Source organism: Lepidochelys kempii, chromosome 1 (genome assembly GCF_965140265.1).
Source record: "Lepidochelys kempii isolate rLepKem1 chromosome 1, rLepKem1.hap2, whole genome shotgun sequence".
NCBI classification, from domain to species: domain Eukaryota; kingdom Metazoa; phylum Chordata; order Testudines; family Cheloniidae; genus Lepidochelys; species Lepidochelys kempii.
Genome location: NC_133256.1, coordinates 145,677,510 through 145,698,222, shown reverse-complemented (window position 1 = coordinate 145,698,222; position 20,713 = coordinate 145,677,510). Strand labels below are relative to the sequence as shown.

Below are 20,713 nucleotides of genomic sequence, written 5' to 3'. Positions count from 1 at the left end.
AGAACAAGTTCTTTCATCAATACTTTTTTGACTATTTCCTGCTTTCAATGTGTCTGATAATACTGCAAGTGTAGCCTTTTTTTGCAGAATTTTGGCACTTCAACTTACAGTTCTGGGTAAGACCACCAAATGGATAATGTGGGAGAAGAAAAAACAACACCAAAACAAGGAAAAAAATCAACCTAACTTTTTCTGTCCTTAAAAGTGTGTCAGTTCATTTTTTATTCAAAATTGTGGCTGATGTTTCAATCTTTTTTTATGGGCTGCTTTGCCAATTCTTAACAAATTGTCTACTGTGAACACATCTGTTCTCTACTGTTCCGGAGGAGAGCACTATATTCAGAATAAAACCAGGCATTACAGGGACACCTGTTTATTTAAAGAATAAGAGAAAAAAAAGAAAAGACAATTATTTTAAAATGCCAGCTAATATTGTAAGCTATTATTGACAGAGGAACAGGTTAAACTTAGGATCTGAGTCTTATAGTAGGATTTTGCTTTTCATTTTTAATTTCACCAGGCACTAGACTTTCAATTTAGCATGCTTGAATTATTTGGGATAGAAATCAGATATGACAACATTTAAAGTTATCTAGAATGTTAAAAAAAATCCATTGTAATCTAAAATCCTAGGATTTTGTTTGTATTACAGATAATTTCAGTGAATTCAGGAAGTTATGAGCTGACAGGAGTGTTTGGGAAATCAATCCTGATTTCCTAGAGGTGTGTGGAAATTTATTGTGGGGCGACGGGGTTTTTTTTTGTCTACGAATTTTAATTAAATAATGCAGTCTCAAAAACCTAATATGAGTTTAATAGACGAATTCATGTTCACTTTCCTATTCTAAAACACAATAGCAATGATACAAAATAATCTATTTAAAAAGCACCTCTCCCACTCATAAGTGCTCAGGGTTCTGAACAAGTATCATAAAAGCTATTTCCCATTAACTAATAAAAAGAACATGTCAACCTCTATAAAATTACAAACAACATGGGTAAAGAAAAAACAATAGGAACAGAACAACTGAACTGCAATTGTGATAGTAATTTAAAAAATATAACACCTCTGAAACAAAGGTGGAGAGAAAAGAAATGAAACAGATTTCAGGAGGGATGGCATTCCACATGATAGGGGCTACCACATCCAAAGCTCCACTGCTTACTGACTTTCAGAGGCAATGGCAGAATCCCTTAAGCACAAGGTGGTATGTGAGTGCAAAAACCCATCTGGTGAGGGCTCAAGGAGGAGGTCTTGAATACAACCAGGGCCAGTCCTATTCAGAACTTTTAAAAACCAAATTAAAGGCTAATTTAAACTGAATTCACCATTAATACGCAACCAATGCAAAGAACGCAAAGCGAGATGAATATAATCATGGTAGCTCAAATCCATGAGGAAATGTGCAGCTGCATTCTGAACAAGGTGCAAGCAGAAGATCAGTCGTGCTGATAAATCCAGCATAGAGGGGAATTACAAATGCTTGACTCATAGAAATTGGAAGGAGGAATATTTTCACATGGCCAGCCTAAAAAATAATGGTTTTGCCCCAACCTTTACAGTTGCCTCTAAAAACATCTCACTCATCTTTTTCTTTAAGTGAAAGAAAACCGACCACTATCTATGCTTCTCCTAAGACAGTCTGTAGCTCTACAATATTAATTTCTACTGGGGTTCTCAGCATGGGAAGAGACTCTGACATTCAGACTTGAATGTCAGCTGCTTCAATCTCTCTGTGATACAGGAGTCAAATGGATAAGTGGCAGAATTTTTAAGGTGGAATCCTGCCAATGCGTAATGTATTTACTTAATTTTAAACATGTGAATCGTCTCACTAAAGTCAATGAGACTACTAATGTGACTTAAGTAAAAAAATGCTAAACTTTAGCAGGATAAGGACCTTCAGTTTGAAGATAGTTATTCAACACAGAGTAGCAGCCGTGTTAGTCTGTATCCACAAAAAGGAAAGGAGGACTTGTGGCACCTTAGAGACTAACAAATTTATTTGAGCATAAGCTTTCATGAAGTGAGCTGTAGCTCACAAAAGCTTATGCTCGAATAAATTTGTTAGTCTCTAAGGTGCCACAAGTCCTCCTTTTCTTTATTCAACACAGTTTCAATCTCACAATTGCACCCTTACCCTGGCACTCACATGCTTTTTGTATAGATACTTAAGTAATTAATTAATATAGTTCCTGTAGGCTGGTTAGACAAGCCAAGCCATTATCACTTCAGATTAATTTATGGTCAGTCCTTCCAATTTGTATGTGAAATTGACATTTTCAAGTTAATCCTTTCACTTTCATCCGCAACTATTTATTCTTTTGAAAAATGCCTTTTCCATAACCAGGCACTTCACAAATTATTTATTCTATTTCTTAGAACTTTGAGAAATCAAAGATATGATTAATCCTAAAAATCAGAGACAAAAAGCCACTAGCTAGCCATTAATAATTACACTCTTTTTGAATTAATCTCACCAATATAGTACATTTAGCAAAGAGGGCGACAAAAGGCACAAAAAAGAAAAAAAATCAATTTCCCCCCCGATGATATTTATGAAAGCAACATTAGTCAAGAAGGCAATTTCGCAGAGTTATTTTGAACTATACTGCCCTGGCTTTTCATGGGACTGAGAGAAGAACCATCCACAATATCATATACTCATGGGTACTTTTGTGACATTATGCATAAAAGCAATGCCTCCAGAAATCAATACTTCAAGGAATTGCATTACAACTGCAGGGGTGCATGTGCATGTATTTCAACACCTTAAAATCCCTGACCCAACTATTTCCAATCTCACCGTTTTTACATTTATTAAAATGAAGGAGCACTAAATACTGCCAGCGTCAGGCATAGCATGGACAGGCACAGTACATAACTCTCTGCCACTGAACTTCAGTCCTAATTTGCAAGACTTCTACTTCTCCTATTTTAGATCTCTATGCAACAGTATCTCCTTAACATTATTCAGTGCTTTTTTTTTTTTTATGTCAACAAATGTCTGCTACTTATCCAGGCTAAACCACCAAACTCAATTCCTTTTGTTTCCATAGATGAAATGCTAGAACATCTGTCAACCGATTAGACAATTTGTTTGCATTTAGACAACACACACCATAATTCTAAACTGCATGTTACACCCCACACTAGTCAGACTGAGAAACGGAGAAAGATGCTCACTCCACTGATGAATTCCTCTACATTGTCCTGGGTAAGATAACTCTTTCCAAACCCTCTGAAATAGTGGTATATTAGAATAACCAGACACTTTTATATTAACGTCTCACTGTCTGTTGGCTGATTTGTGGGCATCACAAGTATTTATAATTACAAAATGTCATTGTGGAATTATAGTTAAACCCCAAAGCAAAAGAAGTCTTGCAGAGCAATTTGGAATAATTTTACACTGAATCTTAATTACTCACTGAATCATAAATATGTATATTAGATAAACACATTGTAAAAGTAAAAGTACATATATATGATTTACATCCCTGTGACTCAGAGATCAATATTAGGACGATACACCAAACTCAGCTAACATTGTCCATACATTGAGGATCTTGTAATACATATTTTGTAAGTGTTCATTAACCAATATTTAATTATAATAATATTCTTATGGCAATTGTGCAAAACATTTTTTATTGAACCCAGGAATAGTGGTGGCAAGACACTAATGTTCTTCCAGGTCTTTCAGGGTAAACTTTAATATCATCATCAAGCATTAATACAAAGGATGACATCAGCACAATTTACTGAACAGCATGACATGATTGCTACTTACCTAGCTGGGTCTCCTGAATCATCAGCTTACTTTCCAAAGGGTGCAAAAGCTTTGGTGGTTTATCTGTTAGTGGTGCTGGGGGGGAAAAAGTATACATATATAATTATTCTGGATATTACATGTTATACAACAGTGTTTGATTTTTACCTATGTCAGCTAAGATACCCCTTAATTTGTGTGCATTTTTAATTAAATGCACAAGCATCTAGATGTTATGATGGGCATGTTGTTTTCTAACTGTAAGATAAATACATAACTTATAAATAGCATTATTCATACTCAAGGTACTATTTAGAGCTTGTCATATATTTTTGCACAGAACCGTTTTTCTGACAAAACTATTTATCTTTGTCAAACTTTTCACAAACATTTATCATAGAAAATTTTTGTTTTTCAGAAAAAAACCAGGACAATTTTATAGATGTTTAATAATTATTTTAATGAAAATTGTGTACGAGAACATATTTGTTTACCGAAACCACAATTTTCAGTAAGCAAAGACGTTCGATAATGATTTCCAACAGAATTTTGACAAAAATGTCAATTAGTACATTAATAAAAAGATCAATGGCACTTTTAAACAAGGTCAGAAAATGGGTCAGTTTTTGAAACCTGTGAAATGGAAATAGTTGAGAAGTGTCAAGATTTTCCACAAAAGTGTTTTTTTCCATTTTTAGTCTCCCCTAGTATTACCTTAGAGCAGTTAGACTTATATTTAGGCATTTTCAAGATATGCAGTAAGGTCTGATTCTATAAGTTTCTACAAATCTCTTCCAAAGTGCTATATGAGCAAAGTCAGTGAGAGGTGATGGTTTTTGGCACCTGGTACAAAGGTGCTTATCAATTTGCAGGATCGATCTCTAACATACTATCTTCATGTACATAATTTCCTTTTTAAACAGCAAAGCTCATATGTCAAATCATGCAGCTAAACTGGTGGTCTTGTTATTCAAATTCTTCATCTACAGACTTAATTGACAGAATCCACATTAATAATTATTATTGTAAATAAGTCCTTCCTTTACTGACCTCTGACCACCAGAAACATGAGTTAAAATAGAAAAATAGCAAGTGATTTTTTTCAATATCAGCAGTATATGTCCATAGAAAAGCCTTACTTTCACTTTTGTAGTCATGCAGAAATTCTATGTTGCTTTACTTTTTTACCGTAATTTATATTAGCGTCTTTAATAGATATTATGGGCTGTCATTGATTTGAAGTACATTTGAAACAACTCTATAATCTTCGCTCCATCCAATTTGTCAAAATCATCACTTCTGCCCCCACATCAAGTTGGCACGACGCACACAGATGTGTGTGTTATCCTACTAAATCTGCTCACCTTCTGTCAGCTGAACTATGTCAGCAGTATTTTAGATAATCATTTAGCCACTTTACTTTTATTATGCTTTTTTGAGCTCTCTGATTGAAATATACATGTCCCCTGAAATCCACCATACCAATTTCAACTCTGCAACAAGTACAGAATTGATCAGTTAAGGGTGACTGAACTCAAATGTTTCTCCCCCTCCTGACTTTTCTGTCAGGAGCATACTCCAGGCTGGTTGGATATCTGGAATGCGAACCCAGGCACCACTGTTTAAGCATTGGATCAACGTCTTTATCTTTAAAAAATCAAAAGAACTGAAGCTGATTCACAAGCTCTCTGTTGTCCCTTCCAACAACAGTTCTACTTTTCACGAGTGGATTTTGCACTCACTGGGTTAGACCTCTGAGGCAGCCCACAGTTATGAAAAGGTTTTAGACACTTTACTGGAATTCAAGTTACGGTTGTATTTGTTGAATTTGAATACATTTCTTGTCTCTCTCTCTCTCTCTCCCTCTCTCTTGGAAGGGGAGTAAAGTGAGCGGTAGGAGAAGGGAATTATGTTTCTGGGATATGACTTTTCTTAACTAGTTATATTGATTTAAACTGCAAAGATAGTTATTCACATTTAACATCTCTTTAAAGATGCCTAAGTCTGTCAACTTTCAGAGAGTGTCCACTCTGTCATTTAAAGGTAGATTTGCCATTCTCTCACTCTCAACTCAAAGCCCATTTATCACATAATGTTTCTTGAGCTATTGTTGTCTTCAAATCCCTTTTAATACTCTTCAAAGCAGGCAAAGTTCTTTCATACCAACCTAATTTCCTAGTGTAGCAATAACTACTCTGCTCAGGGGTGTGAAAAATGTACACCCCTGACTGTCACAGTTAAATTGACTTAACCCCTGGTGTAGGCAGTCCTAGATTTATGGGAGAATGCTCCTTTTGACCTAGCTTCTGTCTCTCAGGGAGTACCTATCTTGACAGAAGAAGCCCTCCCGTCGTCATAGGTAACCTCTTCACTGAAGCACTACAGCAGCACCACTGCAGCACTTTAAGTGTAGACAAACCCAGAGTAACTGGTAGAGTTAATCCGAGTACAAAAGGCATGTGAGTTAGAGAACAAGAGATCACATTTCTTTTTTCTTTTTTTTAAGCAAAGTGCTACATTACTTCCCTGAGGCCTTGGACCTAAGGTGGCAGCTTTCTGTAAATATCCATAGCGACAGATGATCACTTTTAGCTAACCAGGGATTAGGGGTGTTAATCTCATAAAACCCTGTCATTGTGTCCAGTGTCATTTATCTAAAGCATCAGGCTTGCTTACAGCAGCTCTGGGGTTATGAGAGAAGATGCTGCTTTAATATGTGTGTTTATATTTATTTAACTTCTATTTAATAATTGGGGCCATTGCTATTACAAACAAACCATAGACAATAACTCTGCTGTATGCCCATTTTAGGGTGATAAATTCAGCAGCCAAAGTTTGTGGCCAGTCAAGTTTCAAACTCATCATTTAATGGGGTAATCACAATGCAATGCACTCTACGGCTTCAATTTTGGGTCAAGTTCCAATCTCTTCATGCTACTCCACATGGAAATTCCCTATGGCTTAGGGAACCCTATACTACTCCAAACTGAAGCCTCCAGCATCAGAACATGCTGGGGACATGAGGGTGTTTATGCCGGGAGCACTCTGCATTTCAGCTATTCTGGGTTGCAGAGTAGTCAATAGGTGGCTGTAGGAAACCACTACAAATTAGAACAGAAAAGGCAAGAAAGTGAAATTTGAGCAACTTTGTATACTTTATTTTAAAATGTTATCAGCCAGATTTTCCAAGATAGATTGTGCTCTGCCAGTCCTTAACTTCAGTATGTATTAAGTACGCATAATTCTCTGAAAATCATGTTCCAAAATGTAAACATGCTTTTCTGGCAATATTTTTCCATGGATAAAGATAGAGGTTAGAAGACTGAGATAGCCTCTAACAATTTTTGCAATCCTTGGTGAGTTTAAAAGTTCTGTAATAGAGCTATGTGCATCTTCGAAGTTACATTCTATCTTGTTCCAGCCCAGCAATACTACAGTTTACCTAGAGAAAAAGCCCTTGGGATGGATTCTTCAGTGGGTGGACAGACTATCCATGAGGCCAAAATATTTGACCAATTTCTATTGTACACTTTTTTCAAGCAGGTAAACTGATGCAGAGATGTCAGATAATTACCCTGATGTCACACAATACAGTTTGCATAAACCCTGACACCCAGTCCTCTAACCAAACAACATTTTCTCCTATGCAGACTTCACAAACCAAGTGAAACTCACAAAACCTATACTTTTAACTGATTTGTTAAGCAGATTAAGCACTTTATTTTCTAATTTATAAAGTTTGCTTCCAAACAATATCCATGAACTGCTATAAGTTTTTGCAACATATCATTAAATCTTAATAAAAAATAAAACACAAAGCATTTTTGCTGTATCCATTTTACAAATAAGACCATTTTTTTCTTTTCTCCCTTTATATTTAAAAGATACCCCAAGAGTTCTGATAAAGTCATGAGAGATGACAACACTAATTAATGATCTTTAACGGTAGCTGGAACGTAAAGAAATCCTTTGAATTACAATTAAATTAGAACTTTACACCAGGAAATTTACTTGGACAGCCCTTTTCTACATGCCTTGAACTGGTATTACAAAGTTTGTTATTTTATGGTAAAAAATCAATGGCCAAACAGGACGTCACAGCTGTCAGTTGTTATCAACGTGCTGCACACCATGGTCCCTTGAAACATCTTGGGGACCAAATTCAGATTCCTCCTTCCCCAAAAGCACAGACTACCCCTACCAATTGAACTAACAGAGAATCTCCATTATCCTTACAGGGATGATTGCACACAGCTGAGCAGTAAGGGCTGTGGTAGTCATTCACACATAGCTTGTGATCATGTATTTGAATTAGAGCTTCCTCCTAGCTCAGCTTCTCACTTTGCCACATCAGGCAGGCTCATTTGTCTTTTGTTGATGACTTCACAGTCCATTTTTGGGGTAATGACTCTGGTGTCACTGATACAATTTAGGACTTCTCTGCAGGACTGAATAGGAGGAGGAAAGAAGGGAGTCATAAGCTTAAGGGGAAGTATTCCCACACTTTGAATTCTAAGGTTATGCATCTCCCCTCTTCTTGAAACGCTCACTTCCCTCTCTACGTTCTCCCCTCTCTTGAAACAAACCCGTGCTATCTCTCTCCATGCCCCTAAAGCACACATGATATGGCCCTACCCAAGCAGGCAGAGAGTCTTATATTCCCCAGCCACATTGCCTAGTTTCTAGCTAGCCTTTTCAACTTGGAGTTCTTGCTCGACAGGCAGTAAATCCCTGCTCCCTGCTGGTCCCTCGCATGAGACAGGAAAAACAATCTAGGAGCATGGAAGGAGTGGGGCAAGGCACACCCAGCAGGATAGGAGAAGAGAGTTTTGTTCAGTAGAGGGGAAGCAATGGATGCAGTCTCCAGATCCAGATGCTCCTCCTTATTACAGTGTCTGCTACAGAGAAGAGGCCAAGTCTGATGCTCTAGGAAGTGACCAGGTATATAAAATATATATAAAATATATATAAAATACCTCAGGACTTACTGCTATCCTAAAGGTTATATACAAATACCTTTCATAAACAACAAGCATGGTAAAGAAAAGTAAGAGAAAGAATTGAAACTTTAAAAGATTAATATCTGAAAGTCATTTCTTTCAAAAATGTGCACAGTATGAAAGTACCTGTTAAAGTAAAATATTATGAACAATACTCAAGCCGTCACTTATCAAAAGTTACTACACACAACAATATCAAAGATATCACAGTTTATTCCTATTGTAAATACAGGTTGGGGGGTGAGGAAGAACAGCAGCATGTCAGATGTTACTGTGTAGTAACTTGCAAAATGTTCATTGACAAAAAATGTTGACTGCTGTAAAAAAGGTAATATAGGAATACATTTTCTCTCAATTATAGGAAACTGCAGGAATGTTAATGACACAGGGACCAATCCTACAAACACTCAGGTATGTGCTTAAAACTACTCATGTGAGTAATACTATTTAAATCAGTGGGATTAATCATGTAAGTACAATGAAGCATGTGCGTGTTTGCAGGATAGGAACTTAAGTTTAAATCATGCAATGCAATGCAAAATCTCCTTTCGGTTATAAACTCACAAACCCCCTAGATCAAAGGGTAACACCGATATAACGGAACACACTTTGGCTTACTGTGTCCGTTTTCTTATATCCTTCAGAAAAAGAAAATATGTAATCATTGCTTGAGACCAAAACTTAATTTGGATTCCATTTCTCAGTTACAACTGGCTTGGTTTTCATGTAGATTCATAGATTCTAAGGCTAGAAGAGACCACAGTGATAATTTAGGCAGACATCTTGAATAGCATAGGCCACTGAACTTCCCCAAAATAATTCTAAGAGCATATCTTTTAGGAAAACATCAAATCCTGATTTTAAAATTGTCACTGATGGACACTCCACCATAACTTGGTAAATTGTTTGAATAGTTAATTACTCTCACCATTAAAAATTTGCACTTTACTTCCAAGTCTGAATTTGTCTAACTTCAACTTCCATCCACTGGATCATGCTATACCTTTCTCTGCTAGACTGAAGAGCCTATTATTAAATATTTGTTTTCCCTATAGGTAATTATAGACTGTAATGGAGTCACCCATTAACTTTCTCTTTGTTAAACTAAATAAATAGACTCAAGAAGCTCAATCTCTATAAGGCTCTATATAAACTCTATAAGCTCAATCTCTGTAAGCCCCCTGGTGGGAAGCGGCGAACCCTGAGGTATGTGCTGGCCGCTGCTTCGTGCAGACCCCATTGGCCTGGAGCGGCGAACTGCAGCCCATGGAAGCCGCCATTGGCCGAACCTGCGGACGCCGCAGGTAAACAAACTGGCCCGGACCGCCAGGGGGCTTACCCTGGCAGGCTGCGTGCCAAAGGATTGCCCATCCCTGCTTGTCAAGGTTCCTTCCCCACTCTGAACTCTAGGGTACAGATGTGGGGACCTGCATGAAAACCTCCTAAGCTTATTTTTACCAGCTTAGGTTAAACTTCCCCAAGGTACAAACTATTTTACCCTTTGCCCTTGGACTTCCACTGCCACCACCAAACATTTATCTGGGTTTATTTTTATTAGGAAAGCATTGTTTGGAAATGTCTTTCCCCAAAAAAATCCTCCCAACCCTTGCACCCCACTTCCTGGGGAAGGTTTGGTAAAAATCCTCACCAATTTGCATAGGTGACCACAGACCCAAACCCTTGGATCTTAGAACAATGAAAAAAAAAACATTCAGTTCTTGAAAAGAAACATTTTAATAGAAGAAACAGTAAAAAAGAATCACCTCTGTAAAATCAGGATGGTAAATACCTTACAGGGTAATTAGATTCAAAACATAGAGAATCCCTCTAGGCAAAACCTTAAGTTACAAAAAAGACACACAGACAGGAATATTCATTCTATTCAGCACAGCTATTTTCTCAGCCATTTAAAGAAATCATAATCTAACACATACCTAGCTAGATTACTTACTAAATTCTAAGACTCCATTCCTGTTCTGTCCCCGGCAAAAGCATCACACAGACAGACACAGACCCTTTGTTTTTGTCCCTCCTCCCAGCTTTTGAAAGTATCTTGTCTCCTCTTTGGTCATTTTGGTCAGGTGCCAGTGAGGTTACCTTTAGCTTCTTAACCGTTTACAGGTGAAAGGATTTTTCCTCTGGCCAGGAGGGATTTTAAAGGTGATTACCCTTCCCTTTATATTTAGGACACTGTTATAAGGCATGCTTTCTAATCCTTTAATCATCCCCGTGAACCCTGTATAAATTTTCAACATCCTTCCTGAAATGTGGGCACTAGAACTGGACACAGAGTTCCAGCAGCAGTCATACATGCAGAATACAGAGGTAAAATAACATCTCTATTCCTACTCAAGATTCCCCTGTTGATGTATCCCAGGATTACATTAGCTCTTTTGACCACAGAATCACACTGGAAGCTCATGTTCAGCTTCATCTCCACTTCCTAATCTTTTCCAAAGTCGCTGCTTCCCTGGAGAAAGTCCCCCATCCTGTAAATATGACCTACATTCTTTGTTCCCAGATGTATAATTTATCTTTAGTCATATAAAACACACATTGTTTGCTTGCACCCAGTTTACCAGGAGACCCAGAGCCCACTGAATCAGTCCTCTTCATTATTTCCCACTTCCCCAATTTTTGTGTCATCTGCAAACATTATCAGTGATGATTTTATGTTTTCTTCCCGGTCATTAATAAAGATATTAAATAGCATGTGGCCAAGAGCCAGTCCCTGTGGGATCCCACTGGAAATGGACCATTCAATGGCTATTCCCTGTTTACAGTTACTTTTTGAGACCTATCAGTTAGCTAGTTTTTAATTATTTAATGTACACCATATTAATTATATATCACTCTAGTTTTTTAAACAAAATGGCATGCAGCACCAAGTCAAATGCCTTACACAAGCCTAAGTATATTAAGTCAACACTATTACCTTTTCAACCAAACCTGTAATATTAAAAAAGACATCAAATGAGGTTAACAGTATCTATTTTCCAGAAATGCATGTTGATTTGCATTAATTACATTACTGTCCTGTAGTTCATTAATAATCAAGTTCCATTTCAGACACTCCATTATCTTGCCTGAGATCGAGGTCAGACTAATAGGCCTATAATTACCCACATCACCCCATTTACCCTTTTAAAAAAATGACACATTAGCTTTCTTCCAGTTTTCTGGAATGTCCCCAGGGCTCTAAGACATATTGAAAATCAACATTAATGGTCCAATGAGCATCTCAGTCAGCTCTTTTAAAGCATTTGGATACAAGTTATCTGGACCTGCTGATTTAAAAAAAGTCTATCTTTAGTAACTTCTGTTTCGCACCCTCCAGAGATACTGTGCAAAGAGTATTATCCACCATAGGATGAGGCTGCATCATCTGTTTTCCTCCAATACAGAACAGAAAATAATATTGAACACCTCTTCCTTTTCTGCATGATGATTGCTTATTTTATCATTTCAACCTGGCAAAGAACCAATACCATTGCCAGGATTATTTTTGTTAAAATTTATTTTAAAAACTCCTTCTTATCATGCTCAATTCTGCCAGCCATAGATTTCTCTTAGTATCTCTTGGCTTCCCTTAACAATTTTCTACAGTTTTTATTTTCTGATTTATATTCAGTCCTATCAACTTCCTCTTTCTTATATACATTATTTTGTACAGCTGCCTTAGCTTTACCTCTAAACCAGTCTTTTTTTTTTTTTTTCACCAGCATAGACTTCTTCCTCAATTGTGGGATTTTGGCTTTTTGGGCATCTAGTGTTCCTAAATTATTCCTAATAATTATTCATTTTTTTTTCTGATTTAATTCTTCTCCCAGCTGATTTGGCTCATAACTGTTTTCAGCATTGTAAACTGGTCTAGACTTTATTCTGTTTGTACATTGTAAATGTGATCAAGTCACGATCACTAGTACCTAGATTACCTTTAATTTTAAGTTCTGTAATCAGTTCATCTTCATCTGTCCAGATGAAGTCTAGTATAGAATTAGATTAAATACTTTTTGAGTTAGGAAACTGTCATCTATAATGTTTAGAAATTCCGAGGATGTTTTAGTACTGGCAGCATGAGAACTCCAGCATGTGTCACTCAAATTGAAGTCCCCCATGATGACAGATTTTTTCTTTTTCCCCTACACATTGTAGATAAGTGCGTAAGGAGTGGGCATCCTTTTCCCTAGTGCAATTTGGTGGTCTGTAGCAGACAGCAACTAGTACCCCATCTTGTGTTTTATCTGTTACGGCATGGACCCATAAACAATCAAGCTCATATTCTTCAAAGTTATCCATGACTTAGAAACAAGTAATACCATTTTTGACAGAGTGCCACTCCCCCCCCCCCTTTTGCCCACTCATTCCTTCCTAAATAGGTTATTATCATTGATTTTAAATATTCCATTTGTGTGAAACATACCACCAGTTTCAGTTATAGCAACTAGATCAAATTTATGTTAATAAATGAGCAATTCCAATTCCTATTCCTCTTGTTTGTTACCCAGGCTTCTAACATTAGTTAGAAGAATTTCTTCCTTTGTTTTTTGTTTTGTTCTTCAACATCTTGATTTTGTGCTGAGTGCTCATATCTTCCTTCTTTTTAACCTTTCCTTTTGCTATTATCTCAATGCCCTCCAAACTACTCTAACCAGACTGTCCCCAGGAGAATTGGTCCCTTGCTACTGAGGTGGATGCCATTGAAACTATAGAAGATGGACCAATGTTACACAAAACCAAAGCCCTGCATCCTACATCATTTACCTAATCAAATCACTTCCAGAATCTTCTGCCTTCTGTCTTCCTTTGCTTGTGGGATAGGAAGAATCTCAGGGGAAATTGTTTGGATATTATTATTCTTCAGTATGCTTCTGAGTTCCGTGAAGTCATCTGACATCCTGTGTCAATGTCAGTGTCAATAATGCTGCTACGAACTGTCACAGATGGATCTTTGCCCATAGACTTCAGAAGCCTATCCAGGCTTAGAGTGGCATCTTGTATTCTGGCTCTGGGAAGGCAACATACTATCTTGTTGTCCTCCTGTCCATTGCAGAATGTTCTTTCAATCCCTCTGAATATTGAATCTCCAACAAGGATCATCTGTCTACCTTGGACAGCTGGAGAACTCTTTGTGGGTAAACTTGATTTTCTTACAGGTTGATCCAAGCTGCCATCCACATGTGTGTCCTGTAAATCTCTCCCTTCCCTTAGATCTGCTGGATCTTGAGAGGTATCTTCCATAGTTTCTACACTGAGGACACGGTATCAGTTTGATACTTCTAGTGGTATGGAATTCCTGGTGTTTCTCTTCTCGCTGGTGAACATAGTCTCTCCTCAACTATCTCCAATCGTGTAGAATTCCACCATGACCTCCTGCCCCTAGTGGTTAGGAACCACCAGGTCTTCTCTCTGACTTCCTCTCTCTCCCATTTCTTTGTAGCCAGCTCGATTCTTCCTTGAACCTGGGGTACTGGTGTTTCCTGAACCTGGTTGTCTAGGAACTCCTTAACTTCTGATTCTTAATAGTGTCTCAGCTTGCCCCTCCAATCCAAAAATCTTTTTCCTCCAGCACAGTCACTAATGTACATTTCATGTACAAGAAGTCCCTTCTGTCTTCAGGCAGGAAAGAGAACATGTCACACCTGATGCAGGTCACCACTACCACTGTTCCATTGCTGTCCATCTTGATATCACACTTAGTGCTGAACTTAGAAGGAAAGCCTCTTACACTCCCTTTCCAAACTCCCATGTTAACTGTCTGTGTTCATAGTTCCTGAGTGTGCCTAACAAATGACTCTTTTATACCAAGTCTTCTCTGCTTAGCTTAGCTTAGCTCAGCTCCACTCCTTACCACCAGGGAGCGATTTGCCAATCAGAGACTTCAAACAGCTGGGTTGATTGATGGTCCAAGAACAATAACTTTGCAGCCTTGAGCAAGGGACTGATCAAAGGTCCAAGGGCTATATAAGAGTGGCAAGGGCTGCATAAGAGCAACATTTATAATTAAATAAACCTGAAATGGACAGCCCAACAACCTCCTAATAATGTTCTGCAACACTGCCTGGGGAAGCCTGGTTCTATTATTGAATCCAGCATTTCACAGATAGGTCAGCTGCATGCAGGGACATCTCAGAGGTAGCATGTTAAACTGCAATAAAATTATTGGTAATGGGGCCTAATGTGATTTAGTTATTTCCATGGCTGATTTAAGATTTGCTAACATGTTCTGAAAAAAGTTATGATACACCATGTATTTAGAGAGTATTCTGTCTTTGCCTTTAATGTCCATATTTCTCATCACCTCTTTCCTTTAAAAAATAATTACTAGAAATATTTGAGTGAAAACAGGACTATTGTTTCTTAACCGTTCATCTGCTCCCGCTGCTTCTTTCCCACCTGAAGTCATAATCCTCTCTTTGTGACATCAAAAATTGCTTCTGCAATAACAATTCTGATGTTGCAAATGGAAGGTAGGGAAGCTGTTGGATCATATTAAAGAAGTTCTGTATTAAAATCACAAATGAGTTTGATTCCCCAGAGTTTAAATTCCAGGGTATTACTAATTAAAAGGTCTCTTGGTTTTTGGTACTGTTTCTCTCCCTCTATGTGTGAAACTTGCAAGCTGCTAATTGCATTAGTACATTCTAAGACACAGTCTGTTCTCAAAGCAATTCACACAGAGAGAGACTCAAAGCTATACTCTGTAACAACAGAAACAGCACCCAGAGACTCCCCGCCCTTTTGTTGTATTAACAATTGTGATTAAAATAGAGACAGAGGATGTATGTGGATGGATGCTTGGTGTGGATAATAACTGAATGATCGGGGAGGTGCCAGCCCAAGAATCCAAGTGTCCATCGGCTGAAGAAGGCGTCGAGTGGAAATAACCAGAGGATCCCCGGAGGGCAGACTGGAATCCACCCAACAGCCTCAAGAATGGGAGAGCCAAAGAACAAGATAACATCTAGCAGCACGGAGCCATCAGGAATGTGCTATCTGCTGATTGATTCAGCAACAGCATGATGAAGAAATTCCCTTAGACTGGCATAGGAAGAAACTCCTATAAAAATGGACTCTAGAAAGTGAGAACTTTGGGGTGTGATTCTGCAAACCATCTTCCAGGAGCATCAGATGAGCATCTGACAAGGCTCTGCTCCCTCCTCATGTCCAGGCCACCTGGCCAGTGGCTTGGCATGAGCAACTCTAAGGCTGGTAACTATGATAACAACCTTGCAGAACCTCTGTGTGTGTGTGTGTGTGTGTATGAATGTGTGAATAAATATGAAACTGAATGGAATGTTATAGATATAACTAACTGCTTACCATGATTATTTCTGTATTCACAATAAATGTGGTATTTTGCCTTTTTCCCTTTAATAAGATCCTGCTGGTTTTATTTTATTGGTATAACAAAGCAGCAGCAGGAGTAGATGAACCATTAAGAAACAAAGATTCTGTTATCATGCAAATGTCTGTAGCGATAAAAATCTGGAAAGAGAAATACAAAATATAGGACAAGAATGCAGGAATATTTCTAAACAGTGGTTCACAAAGTTTTAAGTAAATGTGGCCCCTGATGACCAAGGACAGATAGGGTATTGGGGAAGAGGAGCACATGTCCAACCAGATGTTGGGTTTTTCATTATCTGCTCATCTCTAATTGAAGCTGACATGACATGTCATGACATGACATGACTGATGCAGGTATAAATACTTGACATAATGAGTGGGCTGGCCAAAGTGATCTTTCAGATGTTTTAATCACTCCAATCACTGTGCACAAAAGAGACAACAAAGGAGGATATGCTAGAGGTCTATGAAATCATGACTGGTGTGGAGAAAGTAAATAAGGAAGTGTTATTTACTTCTTCTCATAACACAAGAACTAGGAGTCACCCAATGAAATGAATAGGCAGCAGGTTTAAAACAAACAAAAGGATGTATTTATTCACACAATGCACAGTCAATCTGTGGAACTCTTTGCCAGAGAATGTTGCGAAGACTATAAGAGGGTTCAAAAAAGAACTAGGTAAGTTCCTGGAGGATAGGTCTATCAATGGCTATTAGCCAGGATGGGCAGGGATGGTGTCCCTAGCCTCTGTTTACCAGAAGCTGGGAATGGGCGCCAGGGGAAGAATCACTTGATGATTACCTGTTCTGTTCATTCCCTTTGAAGCACCTGGTATTGGCCATGGTTGGAAGACTGTGTCTGTCTGGGTGATGCTTTTGCCGGGGACAGAACAGGAATGGAGTCTTAGAACTTAGTAAGTAATCTAGCTAGATATGCGTTAGATTATGATTTCTTTAAATGGCTGAGAAAATAAGCTGTGCTGAATGGAATGGATATTCCTGTCTATGTATCTTTTTGTAACTTAAGGTTTTGCCTAGAGGGATTCTTTGTGTTTTAAATCTAATTACCCTGTAAGGTATTGACCATCCTGATTTTACAGAGGTAATTCTTTTTACTTCTTCTTCTATTAAAATTCTTTTTTTAAGAAACTGAATGTTTTTTTCATTGTTCTTAAGATCCAAGGGTTTGGGTCTGTGGTCACCTATGCAAATTGGTGAGGATTTTTTTCAAACCTTCCCCAGAAAAAGGGGGGTAAGATTTGGGAGGATTTTGGGGGGGAAAGACATTTCCAAACAAACTCTTTCCAAGTAACTGGTGTTAGACGTTTGGTGGTGGTAGCGAAAGTCCAAGGGCAAAGGGTAAAATAGTTTGTACCTTGGGGAAGTTTTAACCTAAGCTGGTAAAAGTAAGCTTAGGAGGTTTTCATGCAGGTCCCCACATCTGTATGCTCAAATAAATTTGTTAGTCTCTAAGGTGCCACAAGTACTCCTTTTCTTGTTGGAAGACAGAATACTGGGCTAGAGGGACTTTTGGTCTGACCTAGTATGGCATTCTTATGCGCATATAAGATCCAGATCCTCAAAAGGTAGTGAGACTTGCAACCTTATCTAAACCTTATAAGTGGCTCTTACACGGACTTGAATTTTCTCTCTTCTCTCTCTTCCCAAGCACTGGTAATATTTTTTTTTCCTATCTTTCTATTTTCATTCTTCTCTCACACATAACAATAACAATGGAAGTAGTGGTTTAAATACAAAGGAAAAAAAAAGGAAATGTTGTTTTGTGGAGGTTATGCCCTGAGGCTCAACCTCAGCTCGTAGAAGGGAGTCAGCCCTGGACTGGCTGCCTAAAAGGCTCTCTCTACCTCCCACTTGTCTTCTTCTATCTCATATGAGATTCATGATATTTTAGGGATGGATAGGCACTGACTTTTCTGTGTACAAACATGGCACAATATAAATGTGTGGTACTTTTGTACATCTTCCCTACTTGGTTTCTAAAGGTGTGACTCAAGAATTGACCAAAGTTGGACTGTGGCACTAATAGTGGATATATGGAACAATAAAAGACATGGAAAGACAAGAAAGCAATGCACAAACACAAAACAAGCCACAAAACAAAACAAAACACCCCACATCTTAATTGAGTTAGGAAAGACAACAATAGACCCTGAAGTTGTTTCTTTAGGAGAACATCTGTCCAGCGATATTCAACCACATCAGGTGAAATTATGATACAGCGTTGCCTAATACATCCTGGGTATTCCAGTTACTGTGGAGGAGGAAACTTTAGGGCCCGATTCTGCTGTTTTGTATATTTGGAAAACTCCTACTTACTTCAGTGGGAATTTGTTCTGGGTAAGGATTGCAGGGTAGGCCCTAAGTACAGCATTCAAAGTACATAGGATTAGAGCCAGTGTCACCATCCTTTGTTTCTCGTGCTGTTTGGACTTTTTGTCTGATAGAATATGACATAATTGTGCTGTGGCTTCACTCTACTAGATCTTCTCCCATCAAGCATTTTCTAAGTATGAGCATGTGATTCACATGTCAATTAAAAATGCATTATACCTTATATATTCATTTACACCTTCGCAGAGTATAAAGGGTCATAAAATGCTACCATTCTCTTACTACTTTGTACGTGTGTATGTGACGACACAAGGTGCAAGACCAGCATGCTGATGATGGCTGTTTTTTCTTGTCCAAATACTGAGTGGCCACTTTGCTTATCTATCAGTTGTAAATTCTTATCCACATTGTTTGGGAATGAAACTCTTGGTTATTTCCACTTTGTCCTGGATCTACTGTCTATCTTGGTCTTTATGACTGTGTAGGAACAACGAGCGCAAATGGAAGTAAAAAACTGAATGTTCAATTTTCTTTGCTGTAACATGACTGCTGCACAATGGGGAAATGAAGAAAATTTCTTTTGTGGTATCGTGTAACTCTGTCAGTGCACATAAAGGAATTCTGGAGAACTGTATTTGACCCATGGTCTCTATTTTGGCCACTTTTTATGCACATATATTTTCAGTAAATAACTGTAGATTTTTTTTTGTCTTCCCTTGTATCCATGTATTATGTCACAAACATCAGAACATAGGAATGGCCATACTGGGTCAGACCAATGATCCACCTAGCCCAATAATCTCTTTTCTGACATTGACTGCTGGCAGATGCTTCAGAGGGAATGAGCAGAACAGGGTAATTATCTAGTGATCCACCCCGTCATCCAGTCCCATCTTCTGGCAGAGGTTTAGGGACACCCAGAGCGGGGGTTGAGTCCCTCACCATCTTGGTTAACAGACATTGAGGGACCTATCCTTCATGAACTTACCTAATTCTTTTTTGAACTCAGTTATACTTTTGGCCTTCACAACGTCCCCTGGCAACAAGTTCTGCATCATCACATATCCTGTAGTTATCATTCCTAAGACTGCTTTGTCCACCCAATACTTCCATATTATCCTTTCAATTGTCTCTATTTTTAAAATATTGAACAAAGTTATCACAGAGTTAAGCCCTCCCTAATTAAACCAAACTTCATACTATTTTCTTTGAAACATTAAAATAATGACTATTCAACTATTCATTTTTGAAGACTCCCAAGAAGTCCTTTCTTCATAATCTTCAGGTAATTATACAGATATCTGAGTTCTCTTGTTCAGTTTCACTTCTTCCATTGCCAGTATGTTCTCTAGTCTTTCATTTTTCCCTTTCCTAATACCCTGTTCTTGGGTTTCAGTATCTGCCAAGATTTTTTCAGAAACATATCTATAGTTACTACCCCTTGAATTTCCTCTTATATATTTATGATTTGGATTTCTCGCCCAAGCAGCTGGAGTGTGTATTTCCCTTAAGGTCTTTTAATGTATAATATTTATTTTTGAAGCTGAACAAGAGTTTAAAATCCCTGTCTGTAGCACATTTCTGCCCTCCTGAGTGGTGCTGTGATTTCTTATTGGGAAAAAAATAAAGCATTACATAAGTTGCAGCTTTTATATATATTGAATGTGATTGTTTATTGAGGGAGTTGGAAAAGTTGTATCTCCGGCAGCTGTGAAGTTTGTTGCCAGCAAATATTTTAGGTTGGTAAGCTTCTATGCCCAGTGTTGGTAGAACAAGTAAATCGCCAGATAGCAAATAACTGTGGGAAGCGTCTATTTGATTATGACAACAAAAGCTCCCTTTGGGCAGACAAAGATGCAAATAAATGTTATTATGCAGGGATAGAAACCACCTCTTCACTAATGCATGGATCTACCTAGAAGCAATTGGACCCAGCAGAGGCCTCTGCATTTGATTATCTTAAATAGTCAGAAATAAAATAGGCCTCTATGATTAGGTAATGTTTAGGCAGTACTGCTAAAGTAGCCTCTGGACACAGCACTGCACACAAGACAAAACAACCATCAGGAAGGGAGCCTCTGCACTGGACAGTTAACTGTATTCTCTTCCTCCCACAACATCCTTCCAAAGTAAAAAAAAAAAAAAACAGTAATTTTTGCTCTAAACAAGTGTGACTTTTGGCATTGTGTGTGTGTGTGTGTGAGAAAAATGGGCATATTTTAGAGTTTAGTGATGAAT

General features: G+C 38.0%; 1 protein-coding gene across 4 annotated transcripts in view; it reads right to left on the bottom strand.

Annotated features, from left to right (window-relative positions):
• The window catches only part of IL1RAPL1 (interleukin 1 receptor accessory protein like 1), a 1,117,545-nt gene that overhangs the window by 260,263 nt on the left and 836,569 nt on the right, over positions 1-20,713 (bottom strand). For all 4 annotated transcript variants that reach the window (XM_073328264.1, XM_073328235.1, XM_073328255.1 and 1 more), the window contains one exon: positions 3,795-3,869. In XM_073328264.1, coding sequence (XP_073184365.1) covers positions 3,795-3,869 — 75 coding nt within the window. The remainder of the gene's footprint in view (positions 1-3,794; positions 3,870-20,713) is intronic.